At 35.3% G+C, this 23719-nt stretch overlaps 1 protein-coding gene across 1 annotated transcript in view; it reads right to left on the bottom strand.

Moving 5' to 3' along the window:
* chd1l (chromodomain helicase DNA binding protein 1-like) overlaps window positions 1–23719 on the bottom strand; it is a 38077-nt gene that overhangs the window by 6755 nt on the left and 7603 nt on the right. Inside the window, exons 6-21 of the mRNA XM_056460141.1 lie at window positions 22765–22846; window positions 22435–22597; window positions 20604–20759; window positions 17884–17976; window positions 17694–17790; window positions 15206–15279; window positions 14720–14830; window positions 13639–13753; window positions 11629–11782; window positions 9769–9949; window positions 9532–9677; window positions 7764–7927; window positions 5804–6006; window positions 5591–5689; window positions 1943–2013; window positions 1733–1847 (exon numbers count right to left, since the gene is read on the bottom strand). Coding sequence (XP_056316116.1) covers window positions 1733–1847; window positions 1943–2013; window positions 5591–5689; window positions 5804–6006; window positions 7764–7927; window positions 9532–9677; window positions 9769–9949; window positions 11629–11782; window positions 13639–13753; window positions 14720–14830; window positions 15206–15279; window positions 17694–17790; window positions 17884–17976; window positions 20604–20759; window positions 22435–22597; window positions 22765–22846 — 2024 coding nt within the window. The remainder of the gene's footprint in view (window positions 1–1732; window positions 1848–1942; window positions 2014–5590; window positions 5690–5803; window positions 6007–7763; window positions 7928–9531; window positions 9678–9768; window positions 9950–11628; window positions 11783–13638; window positions 13754–14719; window positions 14831–15205; window positions 15280–17693; window positions 17791–17883; window positions 17977–20603; window positions 20760–22434; window positions 22598–22764; window positions 22847–23719) is intronic.

Genomic DNA, 23719 nt, shown 5'->3' with positions numbered 1-23719 from the left:
TTTACTTATGGGTGGGTCACGAAGAGATAGGATTCTTTTCTAAAATATTAAGGTGTTTTAAGCAATTTTATCTGACAGACTGGCACAAACATGCAGGTATTTTTATTCTCACAATGAGTTTCTGAGTTCTCTCATCCTTCCAACAGAGTTTGTTCCTCCAAGGTAATCTGGGAACATGTTCAGTGCTGCGAATACATTGCAAAAGCATTTCCTGCTTATTCAAATTTTATCATTAACAGTGAAAACAGGTTAATATAGGCTTCTCTGAAACTGTGAATATTTCACTTTAATTTTATTTAGGTTAGATTATTATATTATTTGACAAACCAACACAATCTCACAGCAATTTGTGTTTTGGTGCATATAGCGGACTTGTTTTGAAGCACCTCAAATATTTTCAAAATATTCTTGTTTATAGAAAACTGACCAACAAAAGATACATTCAAATTGAGTTATTTCAAAAAGATATTTTTCCAAGAAAAATATACAAATTATATTTTTGTTTGTGCACCTCCACTACTCAACTATACGGGTGGATGATTTGTTTCGCTCTGAGGAAAATAAGGATTTAATGAATGCTTTACTGTGATTGTATCACAAATCTCAGTTATACATTTGCTATTTTTTTAATATGTCATTATTTTAAAGATCACGTCTTGAGCATCTGATTTTTCCATGCTGCTACTGATGTGCTTTCATTTTCTCCATCTCACTCACAGAAAGTTCAGGCGAGGGAGCTGTTTAATAAGAAACCCATGGCAGGAAAATATATATTTAGATTTCAAAGAAAATTTCTTAATATTAAAAAGAATCATAAGTTTGATCCTATCTATGTTGTAATGAATGCCCTTAAATAATGTAGTTTTTAGTTGTCAGCAAGCATCAGTGTTTATTGAGATTGAAATAAGATTAAAAAAAATGTTTTAATTGAGATAAGAAATATCATTATAGCAACACTTGTGACTGCTTTGGGAAATAACGCTCGTCGTAGACGTCACAGGATGACTGATCATGAAGGAACGGGTAGTCTGGAACATTTGTTACACGTGACAAGTCAAGATTTTATCAAGAATATAATTTAAAAATAAAATAAAAATAATAAATGAATAAAAAAATATTCGCATAATCTGATTTTTGTAACAGACAATAAAAATCGTGTGATCTGACCGAGGCTTTAGACGCTTCTGAAATCTGCAGACGAAAATTAAAATACAGACTACGTGGGTTTTGAGAAACCAGCTCTTTCTCTTGAATAAATGTGTAGGAATTGTCAAAATCAGATGGCAAAAATCAATATTCTGAATCAATTTTAAACAAATATTAATAAATATTTCATGACACTCCTTCAGCATTGCTTTTTATAGTCTGTTTCAAACCAGTAGTACGAGAAAAAAGAAAAAGTACAGGAAAAAAAGCAATTTCCATTTCCCAATAAAATGTAAGAGTCCTGTAATTGTTTTTTAGCAGCGTGACCCTTTAAGTTTTGAAATGAATCTACCTCCTTCAAACAATCCTATCAATCCTCTACTGCACTGAAGTGGCGTGTATCGTATTTGTGTTTTTAAACAGGCTTGCTGCACTGATGTGTAATTGAATGGCAGATATACTTCACATATTAATAGATTTCGACTTCTAGTCATTTATTTATTTAAAAAAAAATAATAATAAGATTAATATGAGAAGCCATGTCATTGCAACCAGTTTAGAAGAAACAGAAAAGAGCTCAGAGTACCCTTCTTTTGTTTGGCAGCTCTGTAGATCTTCTTGAGGCCTTCATCCAAGGCAGTGAGCCGAATGCCTGACAACTTGTTGGCTTTATCCCTCTGCTGGGCAACTATGAGTGCCAGCTAGGGAGACAGGAGGCATAAAATGATTAACTAAATTAATGACTGAATTTAATTAAAAGCAGTAGATTAAAGACACAAACAGCTTGCTGACTTACGTAATCTCTTCCACAGAGCCTCGACTGTTTGTCATCAATAGGAAAAAGCAGAACACTTCCCAGCTCTAGGTCTGAAACACACCATTGTCATGCCATTTATGCTGTTTACTGCCCTTACATTTTAATTGGTAATTAACAAGCAATCATTAATATGTCAATTTTTAAATTTACTGGTAATTGTTTATTAAACTCATGCTAATGTTGGACACATTTATATACTTAGATTACTTTTGTAATCATGAAACACTAACTAACAGTTAAATACATGAATAGTTTCATGACGTTGTTAAATGTATAAGATTAAATGAAATCTGATATTTATAAGATATTATTATAATATATTGCTGAAGTTTTGCTTATCAAGACTGCATTTGTTTGATGAAAAATACAATACAATGATAAATATTCTTTTAGTTTTAAATACTTATTTCTATGCGAACATTATACTTTAAAATGGAATTCATTTCTATGACCTAAAGCTGCCTTTGTGCCATTTTAACCAAGAAAGTCTGATTTAACAATTAAACAGGATCATACATTATTGTAAACAACCCAGAACAGTACAGTATGCTACTATGCAAAAGCACTCATATTTACAGTAAGCTGCTTTATCTCAAATGCAAATAATATACATTGTGCAAAATCCTGATAAAACACAGGTCAATCGAAACTAAACAGACTCTGGTGGTTTGGAAAACAGGGAGATTACAACAATGATAATGTTTTCTCCTTATTTTACGTTTATCTAAAGGTATAGAGTATATGAAGAAGGACTTTTAATTTTGCAGTAACCTGGGTCAAGCACTTCTGGTGAACTGTATGCAGTTACAAAATCGACACATTTAAGGTCTATTTTCTTTAAAAATCAACAATCTCTCCTGCCTGATTGATATACAATATAAAGTGGGTCTCTGATTGTACAAGAAGCACTGCAATAAATTCCATTTTCCCGCGCCATGCCTTTAAAATATGAACATTTATTTTACTCCAGTATTTTCAATGGAGTTTCTGCGCTAGCCTGCTTAATCCTGATGGGCACGTGCGTGTAGGGGCTTTTCATCTCGTTTTACGCTGGAAGAACTAAATAAATGCTGAAGTCTGTTTAACTGATTGTATTACATTACAACACCACTGCTGTAAAAGGAACTGTATAAAATAAAATAAAAAAGTCACATTAACCGTTCACTAAAAGTTTATCGGTATGAGAAGAAACACTAGCTGTGCATACACTCTATTATACCTGCCATGTTTGCAAGACTCTTATTTTGAAAACGGGACAGAGTTTGAAGAGCCCATATTATACATGAAATAGGGTCATATTTAGGTTGTAAGGGTCTCCAACAACAGTCTAATATGCATGCAAGGTCATAAAACACTTTTATGGTCTTATAATCTGCATTTATTTTTACCTAATTATCCCAACGACTCCCATATGAATCGTTCAGCGATTCATTTGTTCCCAAACCCCTCCTCAGCGCGAAGCTAATCTGCGCTGATTGGACCGATGACAGCCTGCTGCGATTGGTCGACAGTGACAGGCTTCAGCACGAGACAGAGTGAAATGCCCAGCTGGTAATCAACTATATAAAAGTAGTCACAGTGCACACGCGCTTCATAGTGTAAGGCTTTTTTCACACACACACACACACACACAACCCTCCTCAGAAGAACTGGGGAGATCGACGCGAGTCTCCTAGCCTCTCTCTCTCTCTCACACACACACACACACAACGCTCCTCAGAAGAACTAGGGAAAGCGACGCGCGTCTCTCTCTCTCTCTCTCTCTCTCACACACACACACACAACGCTCCTCAGAAGAACTAGGGAAAGCGACGCGAGTCTCCTGTCTCCTAGCTTACGATCACCATAGCAACGACAAACGGCAGTGGAACGCGAGCTCACAAAAGCCTTTAACGTTAAATCCGTAAACAAAGCAGCACGCGTCGCGTTTTTAACGTGGCTTACATTTGATAAGAGAATATAAAGAGTAACCGCGTGTACTGTACCAGGTTAACAAGTAACAAAACACAATAAATACATAATTTGCAAGTTAAACGAGGCAACAATTTTAATCGCACTTACTTACACTAGTGAATAAACCTCAACCACTGACTCTTCACAGTTCACAACTCATCTTTGGGTAGAGACTGTCAATATTATCCATCTGAGCACAGCTTGACTTCATTCGACTGGCGGCGTCTGTGTGTGTCTAGTGTTTTTTCTGTGTTAGTGGGCGGGGCCGCAGGTTTCAAATCTCCCTGGTTTGCGCGCGTAACTACTGGCGAGGCTTGTGTTTCGTGGCTGCGTCATCGCGAAACACCTAATGACTCGTTATCAAGACGACTCGTTTGAAGCACTATGAGTCGACTCTTATAGATGAATCAATAGTTTTAAACACTGTACACTTACAGATTTAAGCCTTAGCTGGATATTTCACTTCACTTAGAGCTGTGTTACACACTACATGGAAGGGCATTTTCAAAAACCCATAATATGGGCTCTTTAAGGAAGAGTAAAGGAGCTGTTTTGTGGATCAGGCAGTCATGCATGACCACAGTTTGTTCACACATTTTATCAGAATGCAAAAAGCTAAATGCAGGATGTACAGATTATAAATTTATTCAATGACACCTCAAAGAGACGCAAGGTCTATTTAAAAGTATCTTTGGTTTGTTTAATGTGTCTATTGTGACATTAGCCAAGCATGTTTGTAATGAGGCAACAAACATAAGTACACTGCTGAATAGAAGCGTTTAACGCACGTCTTTGCATCATGTCATATCGCTCAGCCCAACTGATATTTTTCTGAAGTGAAAGAACGTCAATAAACTTCATAAAACTTGTTTAAGCATATTTTGACATTAATTCCTATTTGTGTTTTCATTTACATTAAAACCCACAAAATAGAACTCCAAATAAATCTCTGTCTGTTCCTTTTATCGAGCATAATAATAATTTAATCAATATTTCACCCACATCACAACTCAGGAGCAAACTAGGCTACTCTGGTGGTATAAAGATATCCAACTCATTCTAGCTAAAATAAAACTCTCTACCACTTCAGTACAAAAGATTGTCATTACTTAATTTGTTAAAATGCTTTTTGACAACTGGAGAATGATTATTTTGCAAGTATATTTCAGAGTACATTACATTGTGTGTTTGTGTGTGTATGTGAGTGTCAATCACTGGCATGAGCTGCTGAAGCATTAGAGCAGAGCTCATTAATATTCATGTCCAGTACAAATACGGTCATATCATATAAGGGCCAATTCCTAGGGTTGAAAACGAACCTGTAAAACAGTTTCTGTAAAAATGTAGCACTTATTTAAGCACATACATTCTATTTAGATATCAGAGAACACATTTTAATCAATGAATTCTGTGGCACCTTAAACAAAGCTTACATATATGAAATAAAAGCATGAATTACCTATTATAAATCAGGCTAAAATTGTACGATTGCTTTTTTTGACTGAAAGGAATGATTCTTTTACCGATTTGATATGTTTGACTTTATTTATTCTTAATAGTTTTTAGGAGAAAAAATTAGAGAGCTGTGAACTGGATACTGACGTCAATGTAGAATGTTTGCATTGGCAGAGCATGAATTAAACCTGTCCAGGCAAACATGAAAGAATTTGTCACCTTTCATGTCGCCAGCCAACTCGTACTGCTTCCTCGGCTCGTCTGATCTGAGCTCCAGTGCAGTAAATAATCCTCCTCGGCCCCAGTGTCCAGAGTCATCTATAAAATAAAAGCATCACACATACCTCAAATCAGGCCAAATTAGCAGTATGTGGTCGTCAATGGTTTTCTGTCATCGAGACGTCTCTGTTACAGTATTTAGTAGAGCCGTACCAACACAATGCACAATGATGGCATCCTCTCGATCGGCTTGAGGATGAGTTACATCACCCAGCACATATCGAATGGCTGTGTGATCTGAATCGGTGGAGCTAAAGCTGACATGATCATCTTCATCAGGCTCCATATCTTCACCCTCGCTGTCGACACGTGGCAAACACAGTGATCTGTAGCCACATGAGTCCCACCATGCCATCCTGCCAATGAAAGATAAAGGCACATACCATATAAAAGAGACTCCTACAATGAAAACACAATAAATATATACGATTTCCAACTTTTTCTTATGCCTCATGATGCTTTGTGTGAATGCACTGCAAAAATGCTTTTCTTACTTGGAGTTTTTGTCTTGTTTCTATGTAAAATTTCATAAATCAAGCAATTTCGGGACAAGCAAAAAATAGTCAAAATAAAGTGAGTTTTTCCTTAAAACTAGCAAAATAATGTGCAGATAGGGTAAGCAAAATAATCTTATTTAAAGGGTCACGAAACACCAAAACATATTTTTTTGAGGTGTTGACAGTCATATATATGTTCCACGTTGCTGAAAACACTATTAGGACACATACATTTAGCTAACAAGTGAAAAGTGGTTGTTTTTGCATCGTTTAGATTCTTGTGGTTTAAAATGAAATTTTGAAGCTACGTCACGGCGATGAGATCATTGTGTAAATTCCAGCGTGGAGATTGGCTGTCTGTACTGGCTGGTACAAAGTGACGTCATTGAGTTTTTTTAGCACATCTGTTCATTAATTCATGAGAAAGACTTGGCTTGAACCAATCAGGGCGCTCTATTGTGAACAAGATGCAACTTCATTAATATGCATAATATAGCTTTGATATTTGCATGTTATAGCTTCTTTTTACCTGTTACCTTTGTGTTACCAACCGTAATTCAAACAAGTAGTAGAAGAAGAAATGTTTTGAGACATGGGTCGTCAGTGTTGTCTTTATAAATGTGCCGCAACGAAGGTTTTGTTTCCATTTCGTCGCGATGAGAGCACAGCTTGCGTGTGGACACAAGCAATTGAATTACAGTGGTCTGCTAACACGCGACGAAAAATATGTTTGTAATATGTTTGTTTTTTTAATCTGAGAGCTTTTCGAATCTGGAAATGGTGAAATCCGGATTTGGCGCTCGTCTTCTTTTAAAAAAAAGACGTGATTCCAGTTCGTGTTGATTGTCCTGTCTCTATGAATACGGTAAGTGTGTGATCAATGTTCTTTGTTTATGTTTATTAAGATGGCAAAGTTAGTATCGTCAGAAGTACTCTTTCTGTTTTAAAATACAAACCTTAGTCAAAATTATTTGGTTACTAAGTTTACAGTAATATCACTGCAATATTATGGACTGTAAATCCTCCACTTCCTCACAGCTCTCAGATCCGCTGTAAATGCTGCTCTCCGAATCACTGTCCATCTCCCACTGCATCTGCGTTTGTGTTGCCAGTGTGAAAATCAGCTGTAATGAAACTCCCCTTTTCATGCAAACCCTTCCCTCTTTCAAAACTCAACACTCCCACCTAAACAAAGCTGGACTCACCTACTTTCCTGACTCTTTCAAACTAAAGGAGTGAAAACACACTGCTGAGATGAAGTGGGGGGGTGGGGGTTCATGGCTCTTTAAAAGCAAGAAACTTGATATTTTGCTTACCTCATTAGCAAATTATTTTGCTTGTTTTAAGGGAAAAACTCACTTAATTTTGACACATTATTTCTGAAAACAAGATTTGTTTGCTTGTGTAAAAAATGTTTCTAAACAACATGCCTCTGCCTCAGTTTTCCCTATGTATATGGATTATTTGTTATGCATTATTTTCATTTAAAGTAATACTTTTTAGTACTTTTTACTGGAAGTCTCCAAAATTAGAAGTACAAACCATAATTTGAAAATGAGGCATCATGTGTGTAGAAAAAAGGTGTATAAGAGTCAAAAATATACAACAGAATATACTTTTTCTTGTAATTTAGCTCTTCCAGTTGCTTCTTCCTTTCTTCCTGTAGCTTCGCCCTCTTTGCAGCAGCTGCTTGTCTCTTCTGACGTCTTTCTTCTAACTCTGATTCGGTTAGAGGTCTCTTCTTTCTTGCTGGGTTGATCAAGGGACCAGATAGGAACACCTGATGATGACAGTGACAGACATTTGTTTCAATTTTATATTCGTTTTGTTTCAATTCAAATAAACACATTAAGCAAGTATGAATAATATATAAAAAAGCAATTAATATATAAATATCATTCTAATTTATCTAGTATAACAGAAAAATAGTAATAGCCAACAAATGCCAATAAACAAACTAATTTAGAAAGAGTTTTTTTAATGTTTAGTTTATAAGGCTAAATTTCTTTGATCAAAATTATTGTCTTTTTTCTCTCGATTTTATGGTAGGGTAAATTTCCTTTCATATTTCTAACAACTTTTTTGAAAATAAAATGTTCCTTCATTTCCTTTCTATAATTTTCCTTCAGTTTAGTCACAAATTTTTCAGGGGTAGAACCACCAACTATGTTTTAGTTGTTTAGGCATATGTTTTACGCAGCAGATGGAAGGTTCCAGCCGCAACCCAGTACTGGGAAACACCCATACACTCTCGCAATCACAAGCACACTCACATACACTACGGACAATTTTTGTTTACCTAATTCACCTGAAGTGCATGTCTTTGGCAGTGTTTCCAGCCCAAAAGCTGTCGAAAAACCGCTGAAAACCAAAAAGCGCCGCCCAACAATCAATAGACAGTAAAACCATGACTTGAGGTGAGGAGCGGCGGGGAGGATGGGGGGGGATGTCATGTCGGGGAGGGAGATCACGCGTTTCTACACTGTTCTAAGCATATGTATGCAGAGAAAGGGGGCTATGGCATCTCTTTAGGAGATCAAAACAGGTGTATGAGGGCAGACCGGGGCTGGCCGGCACGCCGTTGCAAAACCGCCCAAATTTTCACTACCCGCCTATGTCATTTTTTACTCGCAAAAATAAATTCAAAACCGCCCAATCTGGCAACACTGGCCTTTGGACGGTAGGGGAAACCGGAGCACCTGGAGGAAACCCACGCCAACACAGGGAGAACATGCAAACTCCACACAGAAATGCCAACTGGCCGAGCCGAGACTCTAACCAGTGAACTTCTTGCTGTGAGGTGACAATTCCAACCACTGAGCCACCATAATCTTTCAAATAACTTTTGTGAAAATAAAATGTGTAAAATAATGTTCCATCATCGTTCAGTTTTTAGGTAAAAATGAAATAACATACTTATTCTGACAAGTACTTGTTAAAATGAATGAATAAGTGACCGTACTAAATGTTTAGAAATGAACAAAAAGTGTTGCTGGCTAATGGGCAAAACTATTAAAATCTATCAAAAACATATTAGTGAAGTATAAAAATTACAATTAATTAGCATTTTGAGGCTGCAGTGTGATTCTAAAATATAGTATAACATTTTATCAAATGGTCTCCTGTTCTCAATATTTACCCAACAAGATTTTTAGTTTATTAAATATTATTACTGATTAATACTTTTCAGTGTCACAGTACAAATGTTTCATTTCCACTAATTTCGCTCTGAAATCTAATAAAAATATTTAAACCTATATTGTTTTGATGTCTTAGACTATATTTATTGCTTTTTTAAATGTATATTTTTTGTCAATAAGTAGAAGTTTTAAGTGTTAGTTTTGATCAAAGCAACATTTTTTTATTTTTATCTTAATAATTTACCCCAGCTTTGTTGCGAAGTGCCCGGCCTTCCTTCTCAGCATCCTCCATCTCAGCAATCTGCTTCTCAAGTAACAGTTCAAAGGCCTTCTCATCATCTGCGCTGGGATCTTTAGAGTAGTCTTTCCCCTCAAAGTAATACATGTGGTCTGGAAGTCAGAAAATCATTAGCAAAATCATCAATTTCCAAGTAGCATAACGAGATTCCTAAAAACAAGTGTTGTTTTACAAGTGTTGTACTTTGACCCTCCATGTCCTCATCTTCCTCTTCATTGCTCTCATTAAGCTTGGCGTGCTCTTCATCTGTCAGCCACTGCCCATCTCGAGACTGACCCAAGATCAGCTGGAGGTCCACATCTTGAATGGAGCTCTCCTCTGATGACAGCAGCTTATCAACACCGAACTTTAGGATCTCGGATAACTAAATTGATGGAAATTAAGTATATTCATTTCCACAAACTCTCAAGATCGATCATAGTTTAAATTAAGTTCATTATTTGACTAATCGTTAACCTTAAAGTACAGATGACATAAAAACTAATCATTTTGATTTTGTTAGCTCATATTGCTAGTTTAGTGGTGAATAATTCACGCATCATGAAAAAAAAATAGTTTGCCCTTGTAATCTAAAATGGAAATCTGAAAATGTACATCCTGTTGGTTATCAGTTAAATTCTCAGATTACATCTGTCTGAGGTATCAGTAAGTATGTTAACCATGCCCCTCCAGCTGTTTAGTTTAGTTCAGTTTACACAACGCTATGACAACAAACAGAACTGGCCGGTATAAGTTTCTGACGGTGTGATAACTTTGGATAAAAATACCACATTTTCACTGTATCACGGTGTTGCGATTACTGCACTAAAATAAGTTATTTTTAAATGTCTGGGTAAAAAAATTTAAAATGAATAAAAAAAACGTTTATATTATTTTGTAACAGTAAACATGTCAAGCTAAATAGAAAAAAAAATCATTGAATCTCTTCATTAGCTTCTTTACAACACATAAAAACATACATACAAAAACTTGCATATACATTAGACACAGTATAACAGAACATTTTAGCGGCTATAAAACCTTGACTTTCCCAAACCTTGAAACCGGTTATCATCCCATGCCTAGAGGAGGTGTCGATAAGGTTGTAATAACTTTCCCAAAACCCTCTTCCCGATCTTTCTAAAAGAAATGCCTACTTTGCTAGAACCTACTACATCTCAAGTAGGAAAAACAAGCCATGCCCACTGTTTGCTCATTTAATATTCTGTTTCTCTAGGAACTGCATCACAATACGAAAAAGAATACAATAAAATGGTTGCAACTTCCGGTTCCTGTGGACTTCAATAATGCTCTATGTAACATGACAAGTGCAAATGGCACTCAAAATCCAAACATTCTAACTATTTTTTATGTTTAAATATGTTTTTTTTTAATAAAACTGTAGCAGAAATGTGAAGTGACAGAATATTTAAAGAAATAGTTCACACAAAAAGTAAAAATGTACTGACCCTGATGTAGTTCCAAACCTTTATGGAGATTTTTTTATTTTTATTTTTTTAACTGTTGAGCACAGCAGAAGATATTTTGAAGAATGTTGGAAACTTTCATAGTAGGAAAAAATAATCCAAGATTTCCAAGAATGCTCAAAATATATATTTTTACGAGAAGAAACTCAACCAGGTTTGAATCAAGTGAAAGGTAGGAAAACTATGATAGAACTTACATTTTTTGGGTGAACTACCCCTTTATAAAACTAATGAACTATTAAAATATAATAACTAATAAACAATGTCAATAGCACCATCTCAAATCTACACAATATATTTTGTTACTGTGTGTTTTTTTTTTCTTCGTAAATGCGCATAGAATGCATGATCAACTATTAATAAAGTGCATCGATTTAAATTATTTTTCCCAATAAATCAATCGTTGATTAATCATTAGCATCCCACTGGGGATGTAAAATGATATCATACTGAGAAAGTGTTTGCATGCACAGTTTTACAAGAAGGGAAACCACAAGTACAAAGATATGAACCAGGAAACGGTGCACAGACACAGAGATGAGATGAGCTTGAGAGATAAGCTCATGTGTCTCTTCACCTGAAGGCCAGAAGCTGCAGATTGAGCCTGGTCCAGAAGAGAAAACCGTCCTTCCTCGATCACGGTGTCTGTGAGACGCAGTTTAGACACAGCGCGGGAATAGATGATCTCTTCTATGGTATCTCTACCAAGGAGTCGGATCACTTTAACAGGCCTGCATGCAAAAACCAGAGATGAGTTTGTTTACATGGACACCAATACTCTGATTAAAACTTTGATTAAGAGTCTACCACGTAAACAGCAATGATTACCTGAATCCGAATAAAGTCATAATTGGACTAAACAAAAATCAAATTAAGACATGTGAAGGATTCCTATTTTAATCACCTTATTGAAGTGCAGTAAAGAGATGTACACACCTTAATCAAACTATTACTGTTTGTAGATTACGGTTTTGTACAATTTGCAACAGGACACACACACAGCGGTTGTCAGACATTTCACAACAAACAAATGAGAATGGCTTCAAAAGAGAGCACACTTTAGGTGCAGGCTGGAAAAAATGACTATGCTGAGAATTCTGGAAGAAATGGAGATTATGAAGACTTTGTCGTGGGGGCATGAATGAAAAGCTAGTGAATTAAATACCAGAGGTGACCTGTTGCTTGAGAATTTGCATGCACCGTCATCTGTTTGCACGCATAGTAAGAGAAATGAACTACATTTGAACTTGTTGCAAAATTAAAATCAAAACTCCCAAGATCACATGTAGTACCACGATGAACACAACTGTTGTTCTGTGAAACACCAGAAGAAACCAGCGTTGAATGCTGACACAATGACATTAATTGAACTATGTACTATTACACGTAAAATGGGAACATTTAAAAAGCAACTCATGCAAACGCCTTAAAGGTCCCATGAAGTGCTTTGAAATGTGCATTTTTATTTAATGTTTGATGTAATCGTAGGTAAAAATGAAGAGAGGGTGGGTACTCCTTTTTAAAAAGTAGCCAATAGTGTTTTATTATAATCACAACTCTGCCAGTAAGAGTGGTTCAGCTCAAAGGCACCAAATGAAAAGCATCTTGAAGGGGCGGGGCATATCAGACACTAGAGAGCATTTGATTGGTCAAGCTTTGATGAGAAACTGAAGTATAGGTAGGCTCACACGGAATCTGCACATGTAGAAATCCGCTGATTTTTAGCCCATTCTTGAGTCTATTTATTTACTTGTTTAAATGTGTGTAAATTTATATTTATTCAGTTTTTCAATTAATTTCAGAAATATTATTGACTGATATGAAAGTGTTCATTTGATTTATTTCCAAAACAGTCTGTAAAGTAATATTTGCTGTCTTTCAGTAGATCTATTCTATGAGAGACTTGCTTTGCTTATCAAATAAGATGATCTCGATGGATTTGCATTGTAAACATTAAATAACAGTTTAAAAGGTTTTTTTTTTTTTTATATATATATTAAGTTTTTAGTTATGATACCCCCAAAATAATTCCGCAGACATTTACAGAATTCTCTGCAGAAATAGCAAAAAATGTCCACCGATTCTGTCACCCTAAGTATAGGTGCGAAAAAAATAACATTGATCCATTTAGATGGAAGTGACAAACTGCAGGCTATAAATGTTTATATCGGTTTTATATTTTCTAAACGTGAAATGTATCGCTGATTTGGAGCACACCAACATATAGATGTCCTTAAAACGAACAGACTTAAAACTAACATCTAAAAAACTTTATATTTATTTCATGGGAATCATATTATTGTCTTATTTAGATTAAGGCAAACAATTAGACTACTGATGTCCAGGAAAACGTGGTCACAGATGTGCTTTTAAAGCATGTTCATGCTGCTCTGTTCCACACAATAAAAGCACACTCCAAAATAAGAAGACTAAATAGTGATCTGTTCTACACAACAACAACAAAAACACTATCAAACGGCTAACAACTGAAATAGATGTCTCATGGACCATTTTTGTAGCGCTTTTTTCTTTCAAAACACTTCAAAACTAGATGGAACAACATATATCCCTTAAGGTAGTGAAGTACCTTGTTTGACCAATCCGGTGGGCTCTGGCTGCTGCTTGGAGGTCATTCTGTGGGTTGAAATCACCGTCCACAAATATCACAGTGTCTGCTGCAGTGAGGTTCATGCCGACCCCTCCTAACAACAACAAGCATTGCATTGTAGAGATTAATAGGGCATTTTGTGCGCACTCTAAAGCATTTTCTACCTCTATAAATGCAAAATGATTATGAGTGCCTTATTAACTGTGGATATTTTTGTCTGTTGGTCAATCAATCAATCAATACAATTTAATGATATATTTGAATATAAATTATACTTTAAAAAAAAAGAAGTCATTATTGTGCACATTAGGGTTGCAATCTTGTATATATATATATATATATATATATATATATATATATATATATATATATATATATATATATATATATATATATACACATACATATATATACATACACATATATACATATACATATATGTAAATGATGCATTTAGAAAGGACTTTGACTGTATTATGACTGTATATATATATATATATATATATATATATATATATATATCTATATAGATATATCTATATAGATATATATATATATATATATATATATATATATAGATATATCTATATATAAAATTCAAAATTCATTACAAGCATGAACTTTATAGAAAGTGTAACCAATTTTTTTTGTTGTTGTTGAAACCATGAACTTTTTTTTTTTTGGATACGTAGATGAATATTTTTTAAAAATTCCCAACTGTGTGTGTGTAAAAATAAGTGAAAGTGAGACTGTAGTAATTCATGACTCATGAACAACTACATGACACAATTTCATACAGAGACGCAGTTGTAATGAATGTCCTGGATATTTATTTACGCATCTCTTGTCATGACTTTCAATTACTCATGCAAGTCAAAAAGATGCAGATAAGATTGGCATCAAATAAACATGGCCATTTTTCCAGTGTGGTATGACAGTCTCCTATAAATAATACTTTTAAAATAAAGTAATGTATTTGCACTACTGTTGATAACAGTGTGAGGTTATGATGATGATGATGTGTGAATCTTATTCTGCCTTTCCAAAACTGTGAACTCACCAGCTTTGGTGCTGAGGAGGAAAATAAAAACATCTTTGGTGCTGAAGTTTTTGATAGCAAGGTTACGCTCCTCTCCACGGACTGAACCATCCAGACGCTCATAACTGTAACCTGCAGAGAAGCGAGAGACCTGATCAGCATTGCACATTAATGCAAACAGAGCAACAAACACAGGATGTGATACTAAACCCACATCAACTGCTCCAGATCGGAGAACTAGATTACTAGAACATGTATGGTAAGGTTATGTAAATGCCCCAAATTTTACATAAACATTGTGCAAAGATTTCTGAAGTGAATGCAATTTTAAAGCATTGAGCAAACATTTTCTTCAAAGCGGTAAAATTAAGTGGTTCAGTCCTATTTATGATTTTTGATTGTGTCTTGAATCCATTAAGTAAGCACTTTGTCGATCCATCACGTACATCCTGAGATCATAGGTTAATAAGAAAAAGCAAAGATGTGACACAGCGAGAGTGTGTTTACCTCTGTACTCCAAGTAATCTTGCAGAATATCCAACATCCTGGTCATCTGAGAGAACAGAAGAACATGGTGGCCTCTGAAAACAGACCAAAAACAGCCATTTTACATTGACAAATGGATGAATCACATTTAAAGCTGATCTATGTAAGGTTTGACCCCTTAGCAGTAAAGAAATGAAACACTTCCAACTTGCTGAAAAACACAGATTAAGGACAACTTATCCGGAAGATGGACAAACAAAGAAGAGCAGTTATGGATTAACATTATATTGAAACATCTGTTTATATTTTCCAAAACAACTAACCCCAGAGTTATGGGATCAGAAAAATATCAATCTGTAAACATTTTTTTTTATTTTAAAGGAGGACAAGTTTACAGTGTACAACATATTTAGTAGAAATACTGTGAATTAAACTGCACAACCCAAAAGAAATAATGCTAATCAAAAGGATGAGAGTTGGCTCACTATTGAACAAAAGTGATGGATGGAGGGAAAAGCTTCATTATGGAAGTGAAGTCTCTCCATTATGGATGTGACAGATGTGAAATTGGCACTTGTGTGACTTTGGTAAAACAAATATAATTATTTGAAAACACTGACAGAAACATTTTTGAGTATTTTTAAAGTACAGTAAAATACTTGCTTGCACAAAAAAATGTAGAAACAGTTTCGCTATTTTGGGGAAAACTTCTGGCGAGGTTGACATTTGCATGGAATTGCTGAAAAGGCTTCTAATATATCGTTGATTTGGAGCTCAAGAAACATTTCTTCTTATTATTGTTAATGTTAAAACAACTTTTGTTTTTGCCTAATATTTTAGGTTTACGTAAAAGTTCATAAATTTAATCAAAAGTGATATTAAAAGAATTTGATTAGCAAATTACAGATGATTTCTACTAAAGATTAATAGTAATTAATCATATCCAAAATGAAAGTTTGTTTTGGCATAATATATGTGTGGGTGCTGTGTTTTTATTATGTTTATATAAATAAACATGTGCATACATATATTAAGGAAAATGTTTATTTATATTTCCATTAAATAAAATAATAAATGTAAATATCCATGCAAAAATTGTTTTGCATGGGTTTTGTTTTGACATATGCTTTTCTATTAAATATAGATCATAAATATATATAAAACTTATGTTAAAACAAACTTTTATTTGAATGCGATTAATCGCAATTAATCTTTGCCCAGCACCAATTTAAATGATTTCCGTGATTTCAAAGACTAAAGTAGGCAGCTAAAATTATGCTGATTATGCATAATATGAATCAAGAACGTTTTACAATAGATTAAGATTATATATATATATATTTTAATGTGTAATAACATTTTACAACATTGCTGTTTTACTGTGTTTAGTTTTGCAAATAATGCAAAAATAATGCAGCCTTAATGAGCACATATATACGAGATGTATAAATATATCTTTTAAAGGTGCAGTATGTAAGTTTGACACCCAGTGGTTGAACTAGTGAGTCTGACTATTGAGTCTAAAGGCCGAATTAAACCAAGTTCTAAATAATAGCAATGGCACGCGATAGAAGGAATATTTTCCATATTAAAAGGGATTGTTGTTCTAACCAACACCTCAAATTGATATATTAGAAACTGCTTTTGTTTCTTGCAGCTGAACAACAGAAAACTGACAATAATCACCTCAGATAAACCTCATGTGCTTTATTCAGTGATAAATGCAAATAATGTGAGTTCAAATGCCATTTTATATGACATTTATTGCCATATACTGAAAGCAGCAGCAGACAGTTCACCTCAGATCTTGAAAAGAAAACAAACTTTAGAACTGTTAGAATCTTAATTATTCCAAACTTTTGAGGTTTAGCTAAATTTAATCAAGTGGACATGAAAGATTTTTATTTTATTTTTCAAATAATTTATTTTTAAAAATCCAAATGGATGATTTTTATTATATGATGCTGTTACAGGTTTGTTTATTCTTTTCTTTTGCTGGTCCACTAGATGGCGCTATAGTTTTGAGGTCACTTGTTCCCATTTGTGCGCAGGTTGAAGTGCATTACAGGTGTGCTGCGTTGCCGGTGATGAGCGCATGATAAAAGGATTCCTCATTTGTTCGATCAAGAGAAGCTTGCGTTGTTGGTTTGACTTGGGCTGCCTGATCGGTCTCTTCCAGCATCGGATTTTTTGTTTGTTTAAATTATTTATTTTGCATTTGATGCTTGTTTAAATTACTTTAATAAATCTTTTCCTTTTTTCAATTATTCGATTGGTGTCGTGGACTCTTGATTATGTTGCAGACTGTCTAGAGCCGGACAGTTTGTAACAGATGCTAAAACATCATGGAGGATATTTTACATTGCTACAGGTAAATCTGATAAATAAATGTACACATAATTCAGAATCTGATATTCCCGATTCACTATCAAAATCTATCTAAACATCTAAAATGCACCAGATCATATTTCTATTGACTTAAAGCTAATTTTTACGTGAGCAAACCCACCCCTCCTGAAGATACGCCAGCATGCTGTCCAACAGAGAAAGCTTTCCACTGGCCTCCACTAAATGCTCCCCCATCTCAAATGGCTCTGGCTCCACTCCTAACGTAAAACAGGTGCAAAATCAATAACAATTATTCCGATAATCAATATGTTTGACAATGGAAAGATCACAGAAAGTGAAAGAGTAATTACCATCAAACAAGTAGGGATGGTCCACACATTTCCTGAGCTGCATTAAAACATTCAGAAGTCGGGTCTTAGTGCTTTGATCGGACCTAAAGGCATCTGAAAATATTCAAACAAGCTTATCCTCTGCACAAGAAGTCAGTCGGTTATTCAAGAATAATAAAGTCAGAAATAAGTACAGAAAAAAGATGTGCCATTTATTATGAAGTAATCTTAGCTCTTACTTGTAGAAACATATTTATGATTGATTGATATTTAGTGCATTCATTTTCTGTATAAAATGCTTTCCCCCATAACCTCATTAAATGATTGTGCCATCTTTATTGCAAATCTATTAAAAATGACTAATAAATGTAATTATAATAAACCATAAGACTGTTATTCAATTAAAAGACTATTGACAAAATCCATCTTTCCATTGTACTGCAAACGCACAAGCTACATCTAAAGAGGCATTAAAACAGACTTTAAGAAGTAGCACATAACTGCATCTACATCACAAGACTATTGTATAAAAAAAACATCATGAGATTACAACTTTAAATCATTTTACAAATCTAAAAATGTTGGGGTTGGGTTGGCGGGGGGGGGGGGGGGGTACCTTTATTGGATAGGACAGTAGAGAGTATTGACAGGAAAGCATGGGGAGCAGAGAGAGGGGAAGGATCAGCATAGGGCCGCAAGGTGGCAATCGAACTCGGGTCGCCATTAGCAGTGGAGTGCATGTGTTGACACACTAACCACTACACCACTGCCGCCAACAGATAACAATGCTTGTAAATATAAAATGAAGTAGGTCTCAATGGGCACTATGCACAGCTAGAGTTTCAAAGCCAACGATAAACTGCTTAATGTGAGTATTTTTAATTTCACAAGGTTGTTTTTACAGCATCAATGTTGTAATGTAATTACAATACATTCAGTTAAATAGATTTAAGCATTCATTTAGTTGTTCAAGCGTAAAACGAGATGAAAGACCGTGTAACCACTAGCACTGTCAGTAGCAACAGGCTAGCGCAGAAATTCCATTGACAATCCTGGGGTAAAATAAACAGTCATATTTTAAAGACATGGCACGGGGGAAATGGAATTAGATGCAGTGCTTCTGGTCCGATCTGAGACCAACTTCATATCGTTTATCTAACAGGCAGTGAAGACTGCAGATTTTTGTAGGAAATCAGATCTTAAACGTGACAATTTTGTAATGGAAAGACTGAAGTCCTTGGGCTGCCTGGCTGAAAATTAATAGTCCGTGTGCGTATAGTCCATAGGTGGAGTCAACTGATTTTTGTCGTTTATTCAACTCATTTGCTCAAAAAATAGATTTATTCAACAATGTTATCATCATTATAGATCATTCAATCACTGAACTGTTCTGTTCAAAAATGCTGTCGAAACAACACTGTTGAGTACTCTGAGATGCGCAAAAATTCTGTTGTACTTTTGATTTATCCATTCATATTTTTCTTACAAAGTTTTTATTTATTTTATTCATTTATTTTTTTTATTAAATAGTTAATAGTTAAAAATATTTAAAGTTTATTTTCAGTTAATCCTACACACTCCTCCCACTTTTATTGTATTCATAGTTACCTGTATATATACCGGGTATATCTTGATCAACATTTGAAGTGGATCAAAAAGCAATCAAAGTTACACAAGAGCAGGTAGGCTATTGGTTTGGGTTTAGGTCAACTTTGATGAAAGGTTTTGATCCACTTCAAATGTTGACTACCAGCTAGTATAGTATGTACATGGAGGGGTTTTAAATAAAGTAAGTTGTAAGTCAAATTTAGGCATAAAAATATATATACCCAACAACAAATTGTTGCTAGTGAAAACGCAGCGTGGCTAGTAACTTTGGAAAAGTGGCTGGTGAGCAAAAAAAAGCACATGTCAGTCCCTGTTTATAATCATGATGAAATTTGACATCACTCTTGGTCATGTGGTGCTTCAATTGAAGAATGTTACACAAAAACTTATTTTTAAATTGTAACTACAGTATGTTTACGTTGTGACTGTTAATGTGCATGTTCATTTGTTTTGATTATATTCCCCACAAGGGGTGACGCAGTGGCGCAGTAGGTAGTGCTGTCGCCTCATAGCAAGAAGGTTGCTGGTTCGAGCCTCTGCTGGGTCAATTGGCGTTTTTTTGGCATGTTTTCCCAGCATTCGCGTGGGTTTTCTCTGGGTGCTCCGGTTTCCCCCACAGTCCAAAGACATGCAGTACAGTTGAACTGGGTAGGCTAAATTGTCCGTAGTGTATGAGTGTGAATGAGTGTGTGTGTGTGGATGTTTCCCAGAGATGGTTTGCGGCTGGAAGGGCATCCGCTGCGTAAAAACGTGCTGGATAAGTTGGCGGTTCATTCCGCTGTGGCGACCCCAGATTAATAAAGGGACTGAGCCGAAAAGAAAATGAATGAATGAATATTCCCCTCAAGAGTTGTTCTAAAACACACGGAGTCTCAAGTCTCAACTGGTGCAGCCTTGTTATTGCCAATACAATATCCATACTGTACATCCATTGTCAATTCATGTTTACAATGAATGCAATAAAATCATAGTCCTTATTAGCAAAGTTTCAGTGCTTCTATTTTGAATTTTAATTACACTACTTTTCCAATTCAGACAACTCTTTTCAAACCGGAAAGTTTTAATGTCTAGCCCTGGTTCAAGTGTTACATTTTGCCTGTAGTGACAGATGATTTATCTTTGGCCAGACTTACCAAGGTCTCTCATCAGAATGGCTTTATAGTATCTCTTCTGAAGAGCAGACAGCCCATGAAAAACCACGAGCTCTGTCTTCTTGGGCAGTTCGGCCGCCACTTCTGCCTTAACCCTGCGCAGCAAAAACGGCTGGAGCACTTGATGAAGCTCATCGACTGCAGACAAGAACAACAATATTACAAACTCCAGCACAAGGTCACCCGAGTCCAAATGTGACAAATTTATGAGCTTCTATCCTCTGACAGCCTCTGGCAAACCTGACAGGAGTCAAGGAGATTGCATCTATTCTGACATCTTTTTTTTAAGTGTGTGTGCTCTGTCATGTCTGTGGGTTATCTGAGGTACTCAGTTTGGCACCAGATCAGACCAATTTCTTCATATCACTCAGATCAGTGCTCTTGTAATAATACAAACAAAATGATTGAAAGGAATGGTTCACCATAAACTGCTCATTTTGTCATCATTTACACATCTTTTACTTGTTCCAAACCTGTCCGACTTTCTTTTGTCGAACACAAAAGATGATATTTTGAAGAAAGCTACTGTAGGAACCTGTACCCAATGACCTAAAAAGTGTTTGTTTTTCCTCCTATGGAAGTCAATGGTTGCAGGTTTTCAGCTTTGTTTTTCACAATATATTCTTTTGTGTTCAACACAAGAATCTCATAAATGTTTGGAAGCACTTGAAGATGGGTAAATAGTAAATACATTTTCATTTTAAACTATCACTTTAAGTTCATGTTGTCTGCCAGGAAGTCATTGTCCAGTAATTTTCACCAAAATTGACAATTAAAGCTCTACCAGTAAAAGACCTTTTTATAACATGCCTATCAAACTAAAGGCCTCAAGGTTAACTATGACTACTTAAAGGGCACCTATGATGAAATTTACTTTCGTAAGCTGTTTGGACATAACTGTCTGTATGTAAAGTGTGTCCACAGTCATATTGGAGTGATATAAAGTCTCTTTTTTTAAATTTCCTGAAGTTCAAATAGGACTCAAATCTCGAGGCCCAGCGCATGATTTCGAGGCTCAGCCCAATGTGACTTAGGAGTGCAATTTTCCCCACCCACCGAATTTATTGGCAGGCACCATGTTTCTATAATAACATGTATTCACATGTCCACAGAAAATGTTTTTGCAAATAATCTGGGATTAAAGTATTTGTTGAAACTCTGTGATTTTTATAAGATTTATAAGTTTAAAACGTTTTTAAAAACAAATCATGTTTGTCATAAAGACAGTAAAATCACTATGTAATTATTAACCACTATAATGACCACAGCCATATGGTGTCAGTAAATGCTAATATATATATGCGTGCGTGTGTGTGTGTACTGCAAATGGCATTTGCGTGAGACTCATCATTTCAGAAAGGCTTGAATAAACTCCACCAAAAACACATAAAAAAAAAACTTGCTTGGTATTTTTGACTAATAAGCTGTATTTCATCTGAGTCTCTATCACTGACTGCTGTTTATTTGACGTAATGCATGATGATAAGCAGATACACACATGGGAACGCTGGGTGGGGAGAAGCAGCTCATATTCAACTAAAGCCACAGGCTACAAACAGCTACAATGTACTCAGATACCAAAATGGGCAGATTCTGGAGGCTATAATAAATTATATGACAGGAATTTTGAGCAGAAACTTTACAAACACATTCTGGAGGCACCAAAGGTATATCTTACATCTTGTAAAAGGGGTAAAATAGGTGCAGTTCAACGTTTGATTAAGCCAACAGCTTTAAGTGCTAATAATGGTGGTCTTTCAGCGCTAAAGGTTTGATTTTTACACTCAAACTGCAAAGCCTCGTGCTGTCATACCAAGAGCAGGTTCAGTCTGTATGTCTGCGTAGGCATTGACAAAGTCCTCAACAGCTTCAGGGAGAAACACACTGGGCTGGATGAAGGTGAGGAGGGAATAGACTTCTTGTAAGTTATTCTGAATGGGGGTGCCTGTCAACAGCACTCGAAATCCCACTGTAAACTGAGGGGGGAAAAGGATGTCAGTTAATAGAAGGAAAAAGCTGAAAAAATGACAGGAAGGGGAAGTTTAATATCGGGGGTTTCATAGACTGACAGTGAATTTATATTCAACAATGGCAAATTTTAAAGCATTAGCATGCCTATTGTGTTAAAGAGAAATTGTGTAACCTCTTTGAGAGTTTGGTGAAGCAACGACTCCTGGTTCTTGAGGCGGTGAGCCTCATCCACAACTAAAATCTTCCATTTCCAGCTGTGGGAAGAGAAAAGTCACTGATAACTATAAAATTGATTAGGGCTGGACGATATGGCAAACATTTATATCATAATATATTTCTTTATTTCGGTTGATACGATATAATTCTGATATCGATATGGACAATATTAAAAAGACAGGAAAAAAAACTGCCAAGAACGCACACAATAGATGTCTGTACCTACAAATGTCTGCAAACTGAATTTCCAAAGTCTTTAATACCTCCAGGCTCTTACAACTTTTTTTTTTTAAATAAAAAAAAAGTTTAAAAAAATTATGTTCACTTTTTATTTGTATTTAGCCCTTACAAACAGATGAGTATATTCATAGTTCTGGTTGCTTTTCATCTTGAACGTCCTTTAGGGGTTCTATCTGTCTATTTATATTTGTGTATGCAATTACGTAATTGAATTTAAAGGTTTCACATATAATAGTTCTCATATATTTTGCATAGTTTATTTATATAGACTAATATTTTATATAACACATTTTCATTATTAACCAGTTTTAATACCTCTACTAATCGCATTCTTACTAGTTCATCAGCTTTGCAATAACCAGATTCCTGATAAATATGTTTGTGAATTTTTTTTTTTAAGTTTGTTCGAGTGCTATACCAGCATGAAGCGAGTTTGTGAGTGTTAATTTGGGTGTTCATGCGAGGATCAAGTATATGCAAGGATTGAGTTTATACGTATGTGCGTTTGTTAATGTGGGAGTATATGCCAGGATCGAGTTTATTTGGATGTATGCATGCATCAAGTTTATATCCAGGGTTTAATTTTTGCCGGAACATGCCGGATTCGGATCCGGCACCTCTGAAATCTGATCCGGCACCTCATTTTACCGATCCCCCTCTTCAACCACCTC

The sequence above is a fragment of the Danio aesculapii genome, chromosome 6, assembly GCF_903798145.1.
Source record: "Danio aesculapii chromosome 6, fDanAes4.1, whole genome shotgun sequence".
Classification (NCBI taxonomy): domain Eukaryota; kingdom Metazoa; phylum Chordata; class Actinopteri; order Cypriniformes; family Danionidae; genus Danio; species Danio aesculapii.
The sequence above is the reverse complement of the archived record's forward strand: the minus strand, read 5'-3'. Positions and strand labels throughout refer to the sequence as shown.